Below are 16868 nucleotides of genomic sequence, written 5' to 3'. Positions count from 1 at the left end.
GTATACGTACTCAGTGTATATATTTTCTATATTTTGACTAGCATCCCTAATTAGTGATACATTTCCAATATGTTTCGCGCACTATGTTAATTAAGCAGACATGAGACGTATTATGCGCAGTGCGCACTGTACGTACAAGCAGGAGCTATATACGGGGCAATATGCTTGATCTGTGGAAGTTTTAATTGCAGATCAATTTTATTACTATGGCTAACTGAAAGTGAATTCACGATATATTTAATCCAAATATATAGTATTGACTTATATAATTGAGTTAATTATTCAAGTCACTACAAGAAAAAATATATCTGGCAACAAATTTTTTTTGTTGTCATAGATTGATTATTGTTGCAAAAAGTACTTTTGGCAACAAAAAAAAATATTTTATTGCATGAACTTTTCCTAACGGCTATTATTGCAACAACGTGCAATAATTTTTTTTTGTTGCCAAAAGTATTTTTTGCAATAATAATCAATACTATGGAAACAAAATTAAATTCTTTGGTAACAAAAAAATCATTTGCCAACAATAAAACTAAGTTGTTGCCAAATATAAAAAATTTTGTTGCGATTTCTATACTTTCTTGTAGTGAGTTTAATAAATATGGATTTATTTAATTTAAAAAATCTAAATGTATTGGGCTAGTCCACTTAATTGGGCTATAAATAACGAGCCCACTTTACTAAGCTCAAGATGACATCTTATCCTAGAGAACTAGTTTGGAGTCACGTGTTAAGTGACGTGGCATGTCAAGTCAAGTAAAAGAGCCAATAGAATGTCACGTGTCAAGATGACATAACATGTCTAGTCAAATCAAAAGTCAATAAAAATCTGCTACGTTTACAAGTGACATGTTCTAATCAATCAAATATTACCATGTCAATTTCAATTTGATTGGTCGAAAAGAGTTTGTCCTCATCACAACTGTGTCATCCCACGTACAACTATACATGTGGGTCCTCATAATTCAAAAATGAGACCAAAATTCATAACAAGAAGCACAAAGACTACAATTTTCTCTGTAGCAAGCCGCAAGTATTCAAGTGCTCTAAACATCTGAAGATCAAGATCATAATTTGATACCAAGCTTCAAGCCCTTGGATTAAAATTCATCAAGATTCAAGATCAAGCTTAATCAAAGGATTCATAGAGATTGTAACACTCATTGAATTGAAATAAAATACTACGATTGTTGTGATATTTTCTAGTCTTGATTATTATTTTCTCAATTTTATTATCTACAAATTTTGATACGCCCGGTGGGACAATCTCTACCTCTCATCTTAACTTTTCGATCTTTAAAATTCAAGAACATTTAAATGGCTTCAAAGAAGATCAACCCCAAATCTTAGTTTTAGCTACAAATCATTCCTTTCGCTCCAAATCATGTCCTACACAGCAAAATAAACATATCAAGCTCAAAACGCCTCAATGCACGCTATTCTCATTAGAAACACAATAAAATATGAGGCAATTAGCATAAAAAATGCGTATTGTGGCGAACATCAGGAAATTATGCATATGCGTCGATGGGTCCAAGTAAATACATTTAATGTAAATCTATAAATCAAACCTATTTTTGCATATTTATGTTTAGTCTTGAGTTTGATTATGTTCATACGCTATGAGAGGGTCATAAGAGGGTGAATTAGATGCCCGTTAATTCGTACGACTAGATGAGGACTCGGTGCGGGTTGGGGATGGTGCAATGACAGAATTAAAATTTTCGCTAAGGGGAGTCGAAATATAAATTAATCAATTAAATATTGGATACCGGTCGCGCAATCTTTAAATTTTGAGACGTGACATTCTCTCTACTTTAACCTACTGTATTGGATTTAATATTTTCTATTTGTCAGTAAAAAAAAAAAACTTATTGAGAGAGAAAGTACCATAGTAGAATTTTGAGAAAAGTACATAAATGATCCCTTAACTATGAGAGTAGATTCAAAATAATCCCTTAACTATACACTTAACGGTTTTGGTCCTTTAAGTTTGCCACAAATTAACAAAAATGGTCTCTTAACTATGAGGGTTGGTTAAAAATAGTCCCTTAAGTATGCACTTAACAGTTTTGGTCCTTTAAGTTTGCCAAAAGTTAACACTTTTAATCTCCGACAAAATATTCATCGAACTCTGTTTGCTAGATTTGACGAGAACTATTAGAAAGAAAAAAAAAATTAGCAAGACTCACATTTAGAGGTACACATTACTAAAGAAAAGACTAAATACCTCGGGACAAAACCGACAGACGTTAGTCCGTTATAAGGAAAAAACCAACATACTTGATAATGTCGTCAGAAAATAGTATCTCAGAACACAAAGACCGATAGACTCTGTTGATTAAAACCGAGGGAGTTCATCGGCTAAAAAAAATACACTAGATTCGTTTTTACTGAGAACCCGGTATAAAATAAATACTTTCATTGCAGTGATTCTTTAAAAAAAAATAGCTTTCGCGCATTTTTCCTTGAAAATAACTGACGGACGTCCGTTGGTTTTCGTAAAAAACAATAAAAAACAGTGTCCCTCGATTATATCCATCGTTTTTTCACTTGTTTTTTGTAGTGACAACTTATGTAGTTTCTGCTATTTCTAATTTATTTCTAAAGTCTGTGGTATTTTACTTAGCCGATGGACTCCCTCGGTTTTAATCTACAGAGTTCGTCGGTCTTTGTGTTCCGAGACACTATTTTCTGACATTATCAAGTATGTTGGTTTTTTCCTTGCTTTTCCCTGTAATGGACTAACGTCCGTCGGTTTTGTCCCGAGGTATTTGGTCTTTTATTTAGTAATGTGTACCTCTAAATGTGAGTTATAGCTAAAAAAAAAAAATCATAGTTCTCGTCAAATCTAATAAGCAGAATTCGATGAATATTTTGTCGGGGACTAAGAGTGTTAACTTTTGGCGAACTTAAAGGATCAAAACTACTAAGTGCATACTTAAGGGACTATTTTTAACCAACCCTAATAGTTAAAGGACCATTTTTGTTAACTTGTGGCAAACTTAAAGGACCAAAACTGTTAAGTGCATAGTTAAGGGACTATTTTGAACCTACCCCCATAGTTAAGGGACCATTTACGTCCTTTTCTCGTAGAATTTTACATCATAACTTAAACAAGATCAGCAATCTTTCTTAGTAATATTCACCGGTCTACTTTACCTACCCCAACCTCTTACACACTTTTTAGGAGCCGTTTGGACATGATTTCATCTCATGAGATGAAATTATGAGATGAAATCATGTTTGGACATGCAATTTGGATTTCTTAAGTTGCAATTTTTTTTATAAACATATAACCCCACAAGTTGTGAAAACCTTCAAAATTTTCCCAATTCTTATACAATCTTACCAAACGAGTAAATCATAGTTCATAATAAAATTAATACTTTACTAGAAGGCCTTTCTAAAAATACAACATCAATTGATCAAACTTTAGTTCAATAAAAAGGAAAATTTAACATGAATAGTAATGTAACTACTCTTTAATATGATCCTCTCACATGGTAAACATGATTGGTAAATATATTTTACCAACTTGCAGATTAATATTTAATACAAATGGTTGGTAAACATGATTGGTAAATATATCTACCAACTTATGGGTTTTTTTTTTTACAAAATATAAACGTATTGGTCAAATTTTACATTTAAATTTTTTGAAATCATGATTTTAAATCCCAAATCATGCCTTTTTGAATGATTTGGGATTTCATCTCATGAGATGAAATCGCATGAATAAACGTTGATTTCATCTCATGAGATGAAATCGCATGTCCAAATGCCTACTTAGTATCGATAAATACAATTATAAAAAAGTACTTTTATATTTCCTTAATACTATTGAAATAAAGTTGATCTGTACATCAATGCAGGTAAATTGTTTTTTCCTTCGTCATTTCTAACGCTTTACCGTTACTTTCGTGTCTTTTTGCTTAGCATAGCAATGGCACTATACAGTTGTTTAATTGAATATTTTGAAACAATTAAATATACTTTTTAAGGAGAGCATTAGCTTGCTTATTAATCAGTTATGATTAAGTGATCAAATAGTATGCAAAAGATAGTTGTTACTATGTAAATTGTATTTTTATTGATGCAAACCCTGAGTGCAAATAAAATTTTCAACAGGAACTCAATGAACTTGGGTCCAATTTCGAAAGAATTCTAATTTATCTATTGATTCAGTGATGTTTTACATGTTTTTTAATAAGTCTAACAGGTTGCTTAAAACTCAGTTGTTACTACTCCTCCTGCTGTCTCAATTTAAGTTTTTTAATTTAATCTACCATAAAGTTTAAGTAATAAAAAAAGATTTTTAAATCTTATGGTTCTAAATTAAAGATGCGTGTAATATACTAAAATATTCTTTGAATTTTGTGGTTTGAAACTTGTCATGTAGAACGTTTGAATTGTTAACATACTAAGAGCCTGTTTGGATGGACTTATGCCTATAAGCTGCAAACAGCTTATAAGCTAAAAAAAATAAGTTGGGGTAATCTAAATTATTTTTTTTGGCTTATAAGCTGTTTTCAGCTTATAAGCTGCTTTAGATAAGCTAAGTCAAATGGGCTCAATTATTTTTTTGAGCTTATTTTAAGCACAAAATGACTTTAAGCTGGCCAGTCAAACACTCAAAAAAACTGAAAACAACTTATAAGCAACTTATAAGCCAATCCAAACGGGCTCTAAGTATAGAAAGAGGAAATTTCTTTTGGGCAGATCAAAAAAAAAAAAAGACACTTAAATTGGGACGAAGAGGATATTATTTTTGGTTTATCAAGACACTTGTAATTAATTCTTAAGTAATTGATTGTATGCAAATATTCATATTTTATCGCTAAATAAAATTTGACCTCTGTCCACTCTTTCATAAAACTTCAAGAATTCCACCTGGTGGCTAAGGCAAGAAGGACGAGATATTTATTTCCTCTCAAATTACAGCAGTCGTTTATGACCTTGATTTTATTTATTTATTTATTATTAATATGGCGCTTTGCACGGTTATGAGAATTAGTTAGTGAATTTAAAAAATATTTTTTATAAATTTAATCAAGATAAAAGATATAAATTTTTCATATATACACATATAAATTTATGTTCACCTTCTGTCAATCACCATCAATAATTTTAATTAAAAAAAATATTTTTTTACTACAAAAATTTCTTTTTCACATCTCCATTATTAAATGGAGAAAGAGAGGAAATCTTACTCATCTTTTCAATCATGTGAATGTCTCAGTGTTTTTTTTTTTTTTTATGTTACTGAATTACAATAGTGATGTGCTTTATATATAATTGAGGATATGAAGACCATTCTAAAACTTCCGTATGTCTTCTTTTTGTTTCTCCTCATTTAGAAATTTTAAACTTAATTAAAATTTTCTATTAACTTTTAAAACTACATTTTTTATAATTTCTTTGATTTTCTTAACATGGAAAGCAAGTGGACACTAATTTTTCATGTTGAAATCAAGTTGCTATTTTCTCACTTTTTTCCTTATTTAATTTTTCTGCTTCCCCTCTTTGTTCTACATAAAGAAGAAGAAAATTCAAATGGAATTAACACCAAAGAAAAGCATGTACACATTTCGTTCACCAATTTTGTATGTTAGAAATCAAGTTCCTATTTTTCTCATTCTCCTGATTTATTTTTTCTTTTCTTCATTTTTTTAAATCGTTTTTTCAGAGCAACTTTCCCGTAATTATAATATTTCTTTTTAACTCTTTTCTCTCAACAAAAATCACACTCTCGAAACAAATATTGTGCTAACAAATGAGAAGGTAGAAGAAGAAAAAGGGAGAAAAAACGTTTTAGTGGAATTCTCAGGCTTGGATTCATGGCATATCAAAACCTGAAGTAAAGATGAACAAAGAAGAAATAGATTATTGGTAGCTTATAATTTTTCAATACCTCAAAAGAACAAGCTGCACATATAATACAAAATCCTCAAGTTATAACCCTGAAAATTCAAGTATATCAATATCGTAACAACCGCTAAAAGACGGACAAAACGAAGAAAAAAGAGTTGGGACACAATTTATTTCCATAATAGATAGAAGATCGAAGCATATTTAATTGAACATAATTCTCAATATTTTTAATCATCATCTCAAAATCATCAAATCTTTTCAGGTCCTAAATTTTTGCCAGAGCAACGAAAGAACCAAAAAACCTACAATCTAAAACTTGCAATAGGGACAAAAGTGATCAGAACAACTAATAATGAAATAGATCAAACTAGTGTTATAAATAAAAAATAAAGTAGGAAACAAAACAATCCCAACAGAAAATAAATAATATCACTCATCAAATTGCTGGAAGAACAAAAGAAATTATCACTGCTCTTATAATATACAAAAATGAATTGGATGAAGAAATTGAAAGTGGATGATTGGTTGCAGATTTCATTTCTCCGACTTATATAACATAATATGAATTCTTCTTCTTTAGTATTAATTAAGGAAAGTGAAACGGTTATTTAGGCATTACTAGGGAAAGCAAAAGGATGTAAGTGACTTAATTAGGACAAACATGACCATTTAAACCTTTATTTATTTAACAAATAGATTATGGATGACCAACTTTATAATATACATGGAAGAAAACGGCAGAATAGAAGGAAAGAGGGGATTATGGAATAAAATTAAATGAATTCACCATTAATTATCATTTACTAGATATGTTTCGTGCCTTACTATGCCTCTTCATTTTTTCATTTATTTACTATAATTCTTATTCTTTATTGTCTTTATTATATGAGGTTTTAAATATACTTAATGATAAAAATAATGGGAAAATGTCAAAAAAAAAGGAGATAAAAGATAAATGCATTTGGAGGCCTTAGAGGGATACTACGTAGGATTGACTATGCCTAACTTTATATTATATATAGATTTCAGTTGTGCAGTATTTTTGTTGGTCGACCATTCTCCTTGTTCACCTGAAGTCGTTCAAATTACTTGACTTTTTTTTCTTTTCTTTTACTAACCATCTAAATTATAAAGGGATTAGTTTCACAAAGTATCACTCAAAACTTGTAATATATTTGTTGGAAATATTACAATATTAATCAGTAAAATAAACAAAAGGATGAAATCAACTTATCGGATCAGCGCTGCGTCGTGGCAAGCTACTTCCTTAAAAGCGATTTCGGACCGACTCCAGTGCAAATTGTTTAATTCGGTCGCTCTCCAAGGTTTCCCAGCACTCCCAAACACTTGCAATAGTGGTTAAAAGTTGGAGTTTGCACAAACTGAATTGCCCAGAAAACAGAAGGAAAAGAAGAACTCTGAAGAAGAAGAAGAAGAAGAGGGGATGTTTTTTCAATATTGTAATTCACTAAGAAGGTTGGGGGTCAAAGAGGATTAAAGAGTCATTAACTCAACCATTAAAAGGAACCTAATCAGTCACGAACATGACTATTTAAATCAACAATAAATCAGCCTTTAAATGAGAATTGAAGATGAGATGGGATAATTTATTTATTCTTTACATTACACAAGGTTATTTTTGACAATATTTTCCGTAAATTATCAAACTTATTTTTCTAACAATAAAATTACTCAACTTTTACTGTGCTTCATGTAATATTATTTTTGCAATTATTTGGCCAATTTCACCAAAAAATTACAATCATTTTATTAAAAGATATTATTTTAAAATAAAAGACCTGTCCCAAATAATATATCCATGCTTAAAACTCGACCCATATAATTGAAGATCCAACACCTTAAGATTTCCCCAGCAACATAACTGAGCAGAAGAAAAAAAAAAAAGGGTCTGCAGTCCACTCAAATTTGTCAGCCAATGAATTTCTTCCATTTTGAAACTTTTTAAAGACACAACTCCAACAAGTAACCGCAATCAGGATTGAGTTCATTACTCGTGGTGCTAAAATTAGCCCACAAAAATATGATTGGTCCAATTCATTTATTTTAATTTATCTTAAAATTGAGTTGATATATTGCTCAAAGTGATCCACAAATATTTTTTAAAAAGATGGACAAACTTATTTTTTAAAGGTCACTGGACTTTTTTTTACTTCATAAACAAACTAAATGATTTCTTTAAAAAAATCCCTTTAACGAAAAGAGTATATTTATGTCATTTGTGTAACGGCAGGGTATATATGCGCTATTTTTTTAACAAGCGACAGGGTATATATGCATTATTTTTGTAACAAGGAATATATATGCTCTAAATCGCAAAGTTGAGGGGTATATTTACACCTTTTCCTTTTTATAATTTAATATAAAAAATATAAATTTGTTTGAAGATATATTTTTGATTTTTTTAATAAAATTAAAAACTTACCCTAATCCTTTGGTACAATTATAAGTTATATTGAAACCTATAATTTAACTAAAATCCTAATAATCAATCAAAATATTCGATTTCCATTGATTTGATCTATTTCGAAAGAGTCATTGATATCTATCTTAAGTTTAAATTTAAAAAATTAATATTCCAACAACGAGTGCAAGCCTAACTGAAGGTGACCAACTTCCAAATAAGGTTGTGCCCACCTCCCACAAGGTCAAGCAAGACGAGTTGGACTGCCACTTATATTATTTGACTAGTTTAATCAATAATTAATAAAATACTATCCTCTTTCCTATTTATCCAATTTGAAAAACAAAACAATATCGTTTTATATTTAAATAATAATTTAACTTCAAACTTCTTATTTTGTCTTTAAAAAATAATTTATAGCCATAAAAAATTTCTATAACTTATTTTAGACTATAAATTTCAAAGTTTTTTTTTTTTTTTTTTTTTTTTTTTTTAACTTATGCGTTCGGTTAGACACCTTCGCATAAATAGAAACGGAGGGAGTAATAAAAAAACTAAAGGCAAAAATCTGAAAGGTCACCGGAGAGTGATACACTAAGGGCCTGTTTGGAAAGCCACTTAGGTAATTGGAATTGGGTGTAATTGAATGTAACTACACAGTTTGGCTTGTTTGTTTGATCAGGTAATTACACAGTTAGGTGGGAATTTTGTGTAATTGAGAGGGTGTAATTACACTCTCCAATTCTCAGGGGGCTGATAATTACAGGGTTATCTTTTCGTTTATTTCTTTTTTATTTTATTTTATTTTAATTTCTTTTCTTTTTTAGTTTATTTTTTATTTATATTATTTAATTTATTTTTATTTTATTTTATTTTCTAATTTATTTTCATTTCTATTATTTTATGTCTTTTTAATTTTTATTTAATTATTTTTATTTTTTAAAAATATATTTCTTTTTATAGTATTTATATTTCATTTCCTTTCTTCTCATTGGCAACCTTTACTTCTTGTGGTTCCATGTAATTGCTTGTATTTTTTATTTTATTTTATTTTATTCATTTAGCACGGCCGTGTTAATATTCTAATTTTTGAAACTACATCTCTTAATATTAGAAAGAATGAGTCATTAACAAACTTGGCATATAATGAGTGACGTTATTAAAATAGAATTTCGTTGTGAATGAGGTTATAGACTTATAGTTTCCCTTTATTTTGTATTATAGGAGTATTTACTTATATTACGTTGAAACTTACTTATGTAACGTAGGAATTTGACATAAGAGTATTATGTTAAATTTTTTTCTTTTGGATTTTGAATTTGGGTTATATTTTCGATTTTAAAAATATTTACTTTAGTACTATTGATTTGTTATTTCACATTGCATGTTGTTTATTTTTCACTTACAGTTGATAGAATTGTTGTCAAACATTTGAATAATGTTATGGCATTATATTTATAAATATTTTTTTTTGTCAAACATCCAATCCCATGATGTTCTCACCAAAAAGGTATGCTTTTAAGTTTTATAATCAATTGGTAGGAGTAAGGTCTGCGTACACTCTACCCTCCCCAGACCCCACGATGTTCACTGGGTTGTTGTTGTTGTTGTTGTTGTAATCAATTAAAATTAAAATATTATTAATTTGAAATTATATATCAATTATTTTTTACAATATTAGCTACAAATATATGATTATTAAATTAACATATTTTCAAGAAAAAGTGTATTATTAAATAACTAATTTAATATCATTTATAAATGCACGTATTTTTTAAATATTAATTTTAAATTTTTTATAATCAAATGTTATTTTAAAATTAAATTAACTGTGTAATTACACTTATGCAACTAAATAACATGCTTGTAATTACACTATAATTATATTATAACAAATAAACAAGTCATTATAACTATAATATTGTGTGTAATTACTAGGTTACACCAATTCCAATTACCAGGTGACTTTCCAAACAGGCTCTAATAAAAGAAAAGGGACTTACTATTTGTCATGTGGCAATAAGAGTAGTGGTGCATAATGCAGATTGCCAAACTCGTGACACCACTGTAACTAATATTGGGACCCATCTATTAAAAAAGAGAAAGATATTTTCTTAAATCACGTCGAAATTGATCGCTCCAACTTTCATATATTCTACTTTGACAACTGTGACAGTGTCTTAAAAAAAATTAAAAAATTACTCTTTCCGTTCCATAATAAGTGTCACATTCGCTAAAAACAGACATATTAAGAAACTACTAATGCAATATGAAGTTTACTAAATTATCCTTATATAATAAAAATAAATTACTTTTCTTTTGATTAGAACATGCATGAGTAGTAATCCTTTTGACATTGGAAATTCAATAATATCAAGTTACTATGTGACTTTTTTAATCATCATTTAGATGTTACTTTAACTAGTCACTTTTTGCCTAAGGGTAGAATTGAAAAAAACTAGTCAATTTATGTCTTGGTTTCCTAAGATGACATTTATTACGAGATAATTTTTTGTCTAAGATGAGACTTATTATGAGACGGAGAGAGTACTAATTATGGAGCATTGTTCAACTCTCTAAACTCTTGGTACCTCCTAGATACTTCCAATATTCCAAATTCGATTTAATGTGGTATTATACTATTTAAAGAGTTAAAGGGAATTATTTTCTACAATAAATTCTTAAATACTTTTAGAGAGTTAATAACGTTTGGATTCCTCAATTATTAATAAATTTTGATTTGAATTTTTGTGATGTTTGATTAAATATATTTAATCGTTCAATTCATTAAAATGTGCACAGTTGACCCCTTTGCTTGTGAATATTTAGAGATTTATCATACTTATTAGCTATTCCATCACGTAGTTACCTGTGTGTTACGTTTAGCTTGTACAGTTACTGTGTTACTTCATATTTGACGGTAATATAGTTCTAAAAATAGTCCAAATATGATATATTTCCTGCATATAGGAATCAAAAATACACATCCAATTAAATTAAAAATTAAATATGTTGAATTATATATTACAATGAACAAAATCAAAATTTACCAATATTTTAGGGACCAAAAGTTCTATTATCCCTTTTAAAAATATTTTGAAGTATTAGATATTGTAATTTGTAGTACTATATTATATATGTAGCTTTCAAATATATAATTTTATTTAAACAATATGAAGAATTTATGTCCAAATTAAATAATTTGATCCTCATACGCAAACCCCCCAACATAAAATAAAAGGGAGGAAGTAATTGTCGGATATGAATTCAGTACAAGTGTACATACTTTAAAATATTTATGCATAATATGTATCGAATTCGAAATAAAATAATAGGAAAGCCGGCAGTGCCTTATCTAGCACCAAATACCATGTCAGTTGTCTTTAAATCTTTTCTTTTTTCGAGTCTCCAAATTAGACTAAATTTAAAGTCTAAATTGCATGTCCAAATCTCTATAGGACACAGACCAGAGAGAGTATATAATATAATCTAAGGGCTTGTTTGGTTGGGAACAAGTTATCCCGGAATCACTAATTTCGGGATTGTTATTCCACCTTTTATGTAGATAAAATAACACTCTAATAACGGAATAACTAATCCCGGATTATCCCGTACTTTTATCTCAATCAAACATGGGATTAGATGATACTAAATTTTTATCCCAAGACTATTTTTGCTTATCCATCACACCGAATCACCCCAAAAAACAAACAAAAAAACATGTGAGTGGTGGCTGCCTGCCTGCCAATATTGTACTTGTATGACTCCAATTATAATTCAGCAAAATACTGCGCTTGTTTTTCCTATATAAATATACACAGATGACTTCCTAGTGTTTAACGACCCTCAGATCTCCTTATTCCTTGCAACTTAACCAACACACACACACAAACACTATCTCTTTCTCTGTCTGTGTAACAATGAGTGATCTCAAGGCCAAGTTTTTGGAAGTGTACTCTGTTCTCAAATCTGAGTTGCTTAATGACCCTGATTTTGAATTTACTGATGATGCTCGCCAATGGGTTGACAGGGTATTTCTTCTTTTTTTCTTATTTTGTCTGTATGTGAATGTAGATCCATTTGGTGCATTACATGTGTTAAAGTTTCTGTTGATGAATCTTGATTTACTTTGGGTATTTTTACTAGTGTCTTTGTGTTTTGGCTTTCTTAGTTGTTATCCTTGTATGTATCTTTCTCATCTTTTGTCTCATTCTTTAGTTTTTAGAGTATATCACTCCATCCGTCCTGATTTAAGTTTCTTACTTTTATTTTTGGTCTGTCCCAAAAAAGGCGCCTCTATCTAAATTTTGTAAGTTGACAATTGAAACATGTTACTTGGCAAATTCCTAATCACAAGATTCAAAGGACATTCCAGTACATTTTACATGTCTTTAATTTAGGACCACAAGATTCAAAAATTTCTATTTATTCATTAAACTCCATGACAAACTAAGACACTTAAATTGGGACGGAGGGAGTAGTTAAAGAGTAGTCCGAATATTGGTTTATGGAAACTAAAAGAAAACAACTTGATGCATAGTTCAACACTTCGCATCCAAGGGTGTGACTTAGTGGTCAACGAAGTGGGTTGACAACCCTGAGGTCTCAGGTTTAAATTCACTAGTGACAAAAAAGAACATCTGACTTTTATTCCTGACATGGACTAGATTAAAATTGTTGAAAGTTTAGAGCTTTCTTTCAAATCTTCTATCAAATGGAATTTGAAAGCTTATGCTGGAATTTAGGTGCAAAACGAACTTTTTTTGTGTGTGTGATAGAATGAACACATAAAGACATGTCTATGCTTCAAAAAGAAATTTACTCACCATTTGAAAATGAAAAGGCAGTTAACATAGGATCGATACTAGAATGTATCTAAAATGGAGACTGGTGCTAATGTTCCGCAAGCTTAAAGTTAGGCCAAACATCCACTAAAAACATGCTTGAAAGCAGAAACTATAATGTTCTTGAACATATGAATCCAATAAACCTTTACTCTTGAATCTATGCACTTTTGCTTGCCTATGGTAGTGGAGTATGCTTGTTGGGTTCTCTTTGTCGTGGTCTATGAAACAAAGAGGGGAAGGAAGGAAGAGAGGTTTACCTTTGTGAGTTGGGAAAGGTGGGTCTCTATAACCACCTTTGGTGTTAATTCAACATGGATTATCTTCTGATGCACCTCTCGGCATAAACTAGTTGGTTTTTCTCGTGTTTATAACTAATTGTCAGTTCAGTACTGTTGATGCGGTAATTTTGTATCTTCATTATAGTTCTTCAATTTGCAGATACCCTGACTCTTAGCTTCTTTTCACTTTTATTCTTTTGTAGTTATTAAAATTTTTGAACGGTCTATATGTAACTGATACCTTCTTATGATTTGCTTCAGATGTTGGACTACAATGTACCTGGAGGTAGGACTGAGTTTCTACTTCTTAACTATTTGTGTACTTATTTTACAATCTTTGATAGCCCGACAGTATCTGCCAGCAGCTTAATGATGGGATATTCTCTGTGCAGGGAAGCTTAATCGGGGGCTATCTGTTATTGACAGCTACAGTTTGTTGAATGATGGGAGAGAACTAACTAGTGAGGAAATATTTCAAGCATCTGCCCTTGGCTGGTGCATTGAATGGGTATGCAAAACAAATCTGTTGCTTAGGCTGAATTCTTTGGTGACCCCAATTAATTTAGTTTTAGTTCCGTCTTTCTTCTTTTCAAGTGTGTGATTAGTGCAATGTATGTTGCAGCTTCAAGCATACTTCCTTGTTCTTGATGATATAATGGATGGCTCTCATACACGTCGAGGTCAGCCATGCTGGTACAAATTGCCAAAGGTGCGGGCCTACACAAAGAAATTACTGTTTGTTCCTCTTTGTGCTTTCATGTGCAATACCTGCTCATCATTCTTTTTTACCCAGTCGTTTATGTTTCAATGTTTGTTATAGGTTGGCATGATTGCTGTTAATGATGGCATACTTCTTCGCAACCACATCACGAGAATTCTGAAGAATCACTTCAGACCAAAGCCTTATTATGTTGATCTTCTAGATTTATTTAATGAGGTAGGATTCTTTTCACACAAAAGGCCTTTGAATTAGACCTCATATAACGCTGAACTTTTTGTTTTTTCTCTTTTGCTTTGTGGACATATTCTGACAGGTAGAGTTCCAGACTGCGTCTGGACAAATGATAGATTTGATCACAACACTTGTAGGAGAGAAAGATTTATCAAAGTATTCATTGCCTATGTAAGGGGACTTTTTCAAGACTCGTGCAATTCTTCTGCTTTCATTATTTCTTGCATGATTTAACTTGATAATGATGTGATTTATGTGCAGTCATCGCCGGATTGTCCAGTATAAAACTGCTTATTATTCATTTTACCTCCCAGTGAGTACAAATCTTCCTTTCAATTGGGTTCACAGCTTATCGTGCTATTTTGACAATGATTACATGTCTATTATGTTTCTAAACACTTGCTTCCTATTTTTTTTCTTAAATGGTATCCTTGTTGATTTGAGATTAATGTTCTCTTAAAACATTTCAAAGTTCTGATCTTCTTCAAATTATATTTAACTATATGCAACTACCGGAAAGGCATAGCGGAGCCTCTTATTTTGATGTCTATCTGAGTTAACTTAAGAAATACCTTTCAGTTTTTGAAAATCATATGCGGCTAGTTTTGTGTTTAACTATTCTGGTCCTTTTTGCAAAAGTTATCTGTTAAGAATCATAGAATGTGCCTCAAAGTTTAATTTGTATATAAGACAAAGTTTAACTTGTATATAAGACACATCCGGAGTACTCACCGTTAAGATCTCCAGGTTGCATGTGCACTTCTTATGGCAGGGGAGAATCTTGACAAACATGTTGATGTCAAGAACATACTTATTGATATGGGAATCTATTTTCAAGTTCAGGTGAGAATTGAAACCACTCCCTAATAACTTCCATTGTGCATAAAGTTCTATATTTATATCAATTGGAAATTGACCTTTGATGAGGAAAAATGAACATTCGCCATGGAACAAAATGGAAACTATTTAATTTGGCCTATTTTCAAATCATAAGTGGTATTTTTTACGAAGTTTGAGAAACATTGCAGAGACAAAAGGGCACTTGCTTCATGTGGTCAAACTGTGAAAAGAATTTGTACATTGCCAACAGAGTAATGAATTTGGTCTTGGATACAGTGGCTTGAAATCTCCATCTAATTTAGTTTCCAATATACCTAAGACCCATCGATAAAACTCAGTTTCACAGCGCTTGTGCTTTCATGCTACAGAATCTGACTAGTAGCTTTCTTGACTTTGTAGGATGATTATCTGGACTGTTTTGCTGACCCAGAGGTGCTGGGTAAGGTATGTTGTAAAGGAAGCTGATAGTACAAAGCTCCTTTAAAGTAAGCAGAGAGCTATTGTAACTTGAAAAAGAATAGAAATCTTATGGTGACCTCTTTTGCTATCAGATTGGCACTGACATTCAGGATTTCAAGTGTTCTTGGTTGGTAGTGAAAGCTGTAGAACTCTGCAACGAGGAGCAAAAGAAGTTATTATATGTAAGCTCGAAACTTGTTATCCCTTGGTTCATTTATCACAAATTTGTTCTGTTTGAATATGCTAATTAAGAAGAGCTTGTTTTGCAGGAGAACTATGGAAAAGATGACCCTGCTTGTATTGCTAAAATAAAGACACTCTATAATGATCTCAAACTTGAGGTATTCCACTTTTTCCCCCCTAGCCATCATAGTTTTGGTTTGTCTCTGCTCTTACTTCCTGAGATAAAACAAAAGTTTTATGCAGTCATTGTGTTCTTCTCTTAGCAAGTGGTCGATCTCACTTGACGCCCAAGAGTTGAAACATAGTTCTTCAGCTTTTAATTATCTTCTTCTCAAATTTGTAGGAAGTATTTCTGGAATACGAGAAGAAATCCTACGAAAAGCTGACCAGCTCTATTGCAGCTCATCCAAGTAAAGCAGTGCAAGCAGTGCTACACTCATTCTTGGGAAAGATATATAAGAGGCAGAAGTAGGAAATAAACTAATTAGTGAATTTCAAGAATCTATTGTTTAGATGTATTTGCATTGATTCTCCCATTGGGAATGAGATGTCTGTATTTCATGCTTTTTTATGGCTTTCTTGGTCTTCCACTTCTTTAATTTGATGTATTGATGATGGATTGTTATTTTTCAAGTAATGGAAACTATTATCCTTTTTCACTTTTAAGAAACAGTATTCTGTTTTGTCATTGTTGCTTGATTGCTTTTAACATCATTGCTTAGAAGTACCGGAAACTAGGGGTGTTGGTTTTGGCCCAAAACCAAAATCAAGCTAAACTAAATCGGTTTGGTTTTTGCGGTTTTGTCAGTTTTTTCATTTTTTTCTTGTCATATAAAATATAAAATCAATCTCTCTTTACTAGAGTTATGGATGATATTTTGATAAATCAATTTATATTTATTAAGAATCCAATGAATTGGTGAACATATGATATATTAAAATGTCCTTATGGGAAAACTATTAAACCAATCTCTCATGCACCTTAGGATCAAATATTATTGAAGTACATA

At 30.8% G+C, this 16868-nt stretch overlaps 1 protein-coding gene across 1 annotated transcript; it reads left to right on the top strand.

Moving 5' to 3' along the window:
• Nucleotides 1–12069: 12069 nt before the first annotated feature.
• Nucleotides 12070–16528, top strand: LOC132636283 (farnesyl pyrophosphate synthase-like). Its single transcript, XM_060353083.1, has 12 exons — nt 12070–12330; nt 13686–13710; nt 13817–13932; nt 14047–14133; nt 14245–14361; nt 14459–14547; nt 14638–14689; nt 15124–15219; nt 15616–15660; nt 15768–15857; nt 15945–16016; nt 16202–16528. The coding sequence occupies exons 1-12, from the start codon at nt 12220–12222 to the stop codon at nt 16328–16330; spliced, it is 1029 nt and encodes a 342-aa protein (XP_060209066.1). The 5' UTR covers nt 12070–12219; the 3' UTR covers nt 16331–16528.
• The last annotated feature ends 340 nt before the right edge of the window (nt 16529–16868 follow it).

Source organism: Lycium barbarum, chromosome 4, assembly GCF_019175385.1.
Source record: "Lycium barbarum isolate Lr01 chromosome 4, ASM1917538v2, whole genome shotgun sequence".
Classification (NCBI taxonomy): Eukaryota; Viridiplantae; Streptophyta; class Magnoliopsida; order Solanales; family Solanaceae; genus Lycium; species Lycium barbarum.
This window is presented reverse-complemented; position numbering and strand designations above follow the sequence as displayed.

Bases quoted from the DNA above. Each gene is read 5' to 3' on its own strand.
- LOC132636283 (XM_060353083.1), top strand. From the start codon at position 12,220: ATGAGTGATCTCAAGGCCAAGTTTTTGGAAGTGTACTCTGTTCTCAAA. The intron at 14,690-15,123 runs GTGAGTACAAAT...TAAGATCTCCAG, and splicing joins ATTATTCATTTTACCTCCCA to GTTGCATGTGCACTTCTTAT. The intron at 15,858-15,944 runs GTAAGCTCGAAA...CTTGTTTTGCAG, and splicing joins AGCAAAAGAAGTTATTATAT to GAGAACTATGGAAAAGATGA.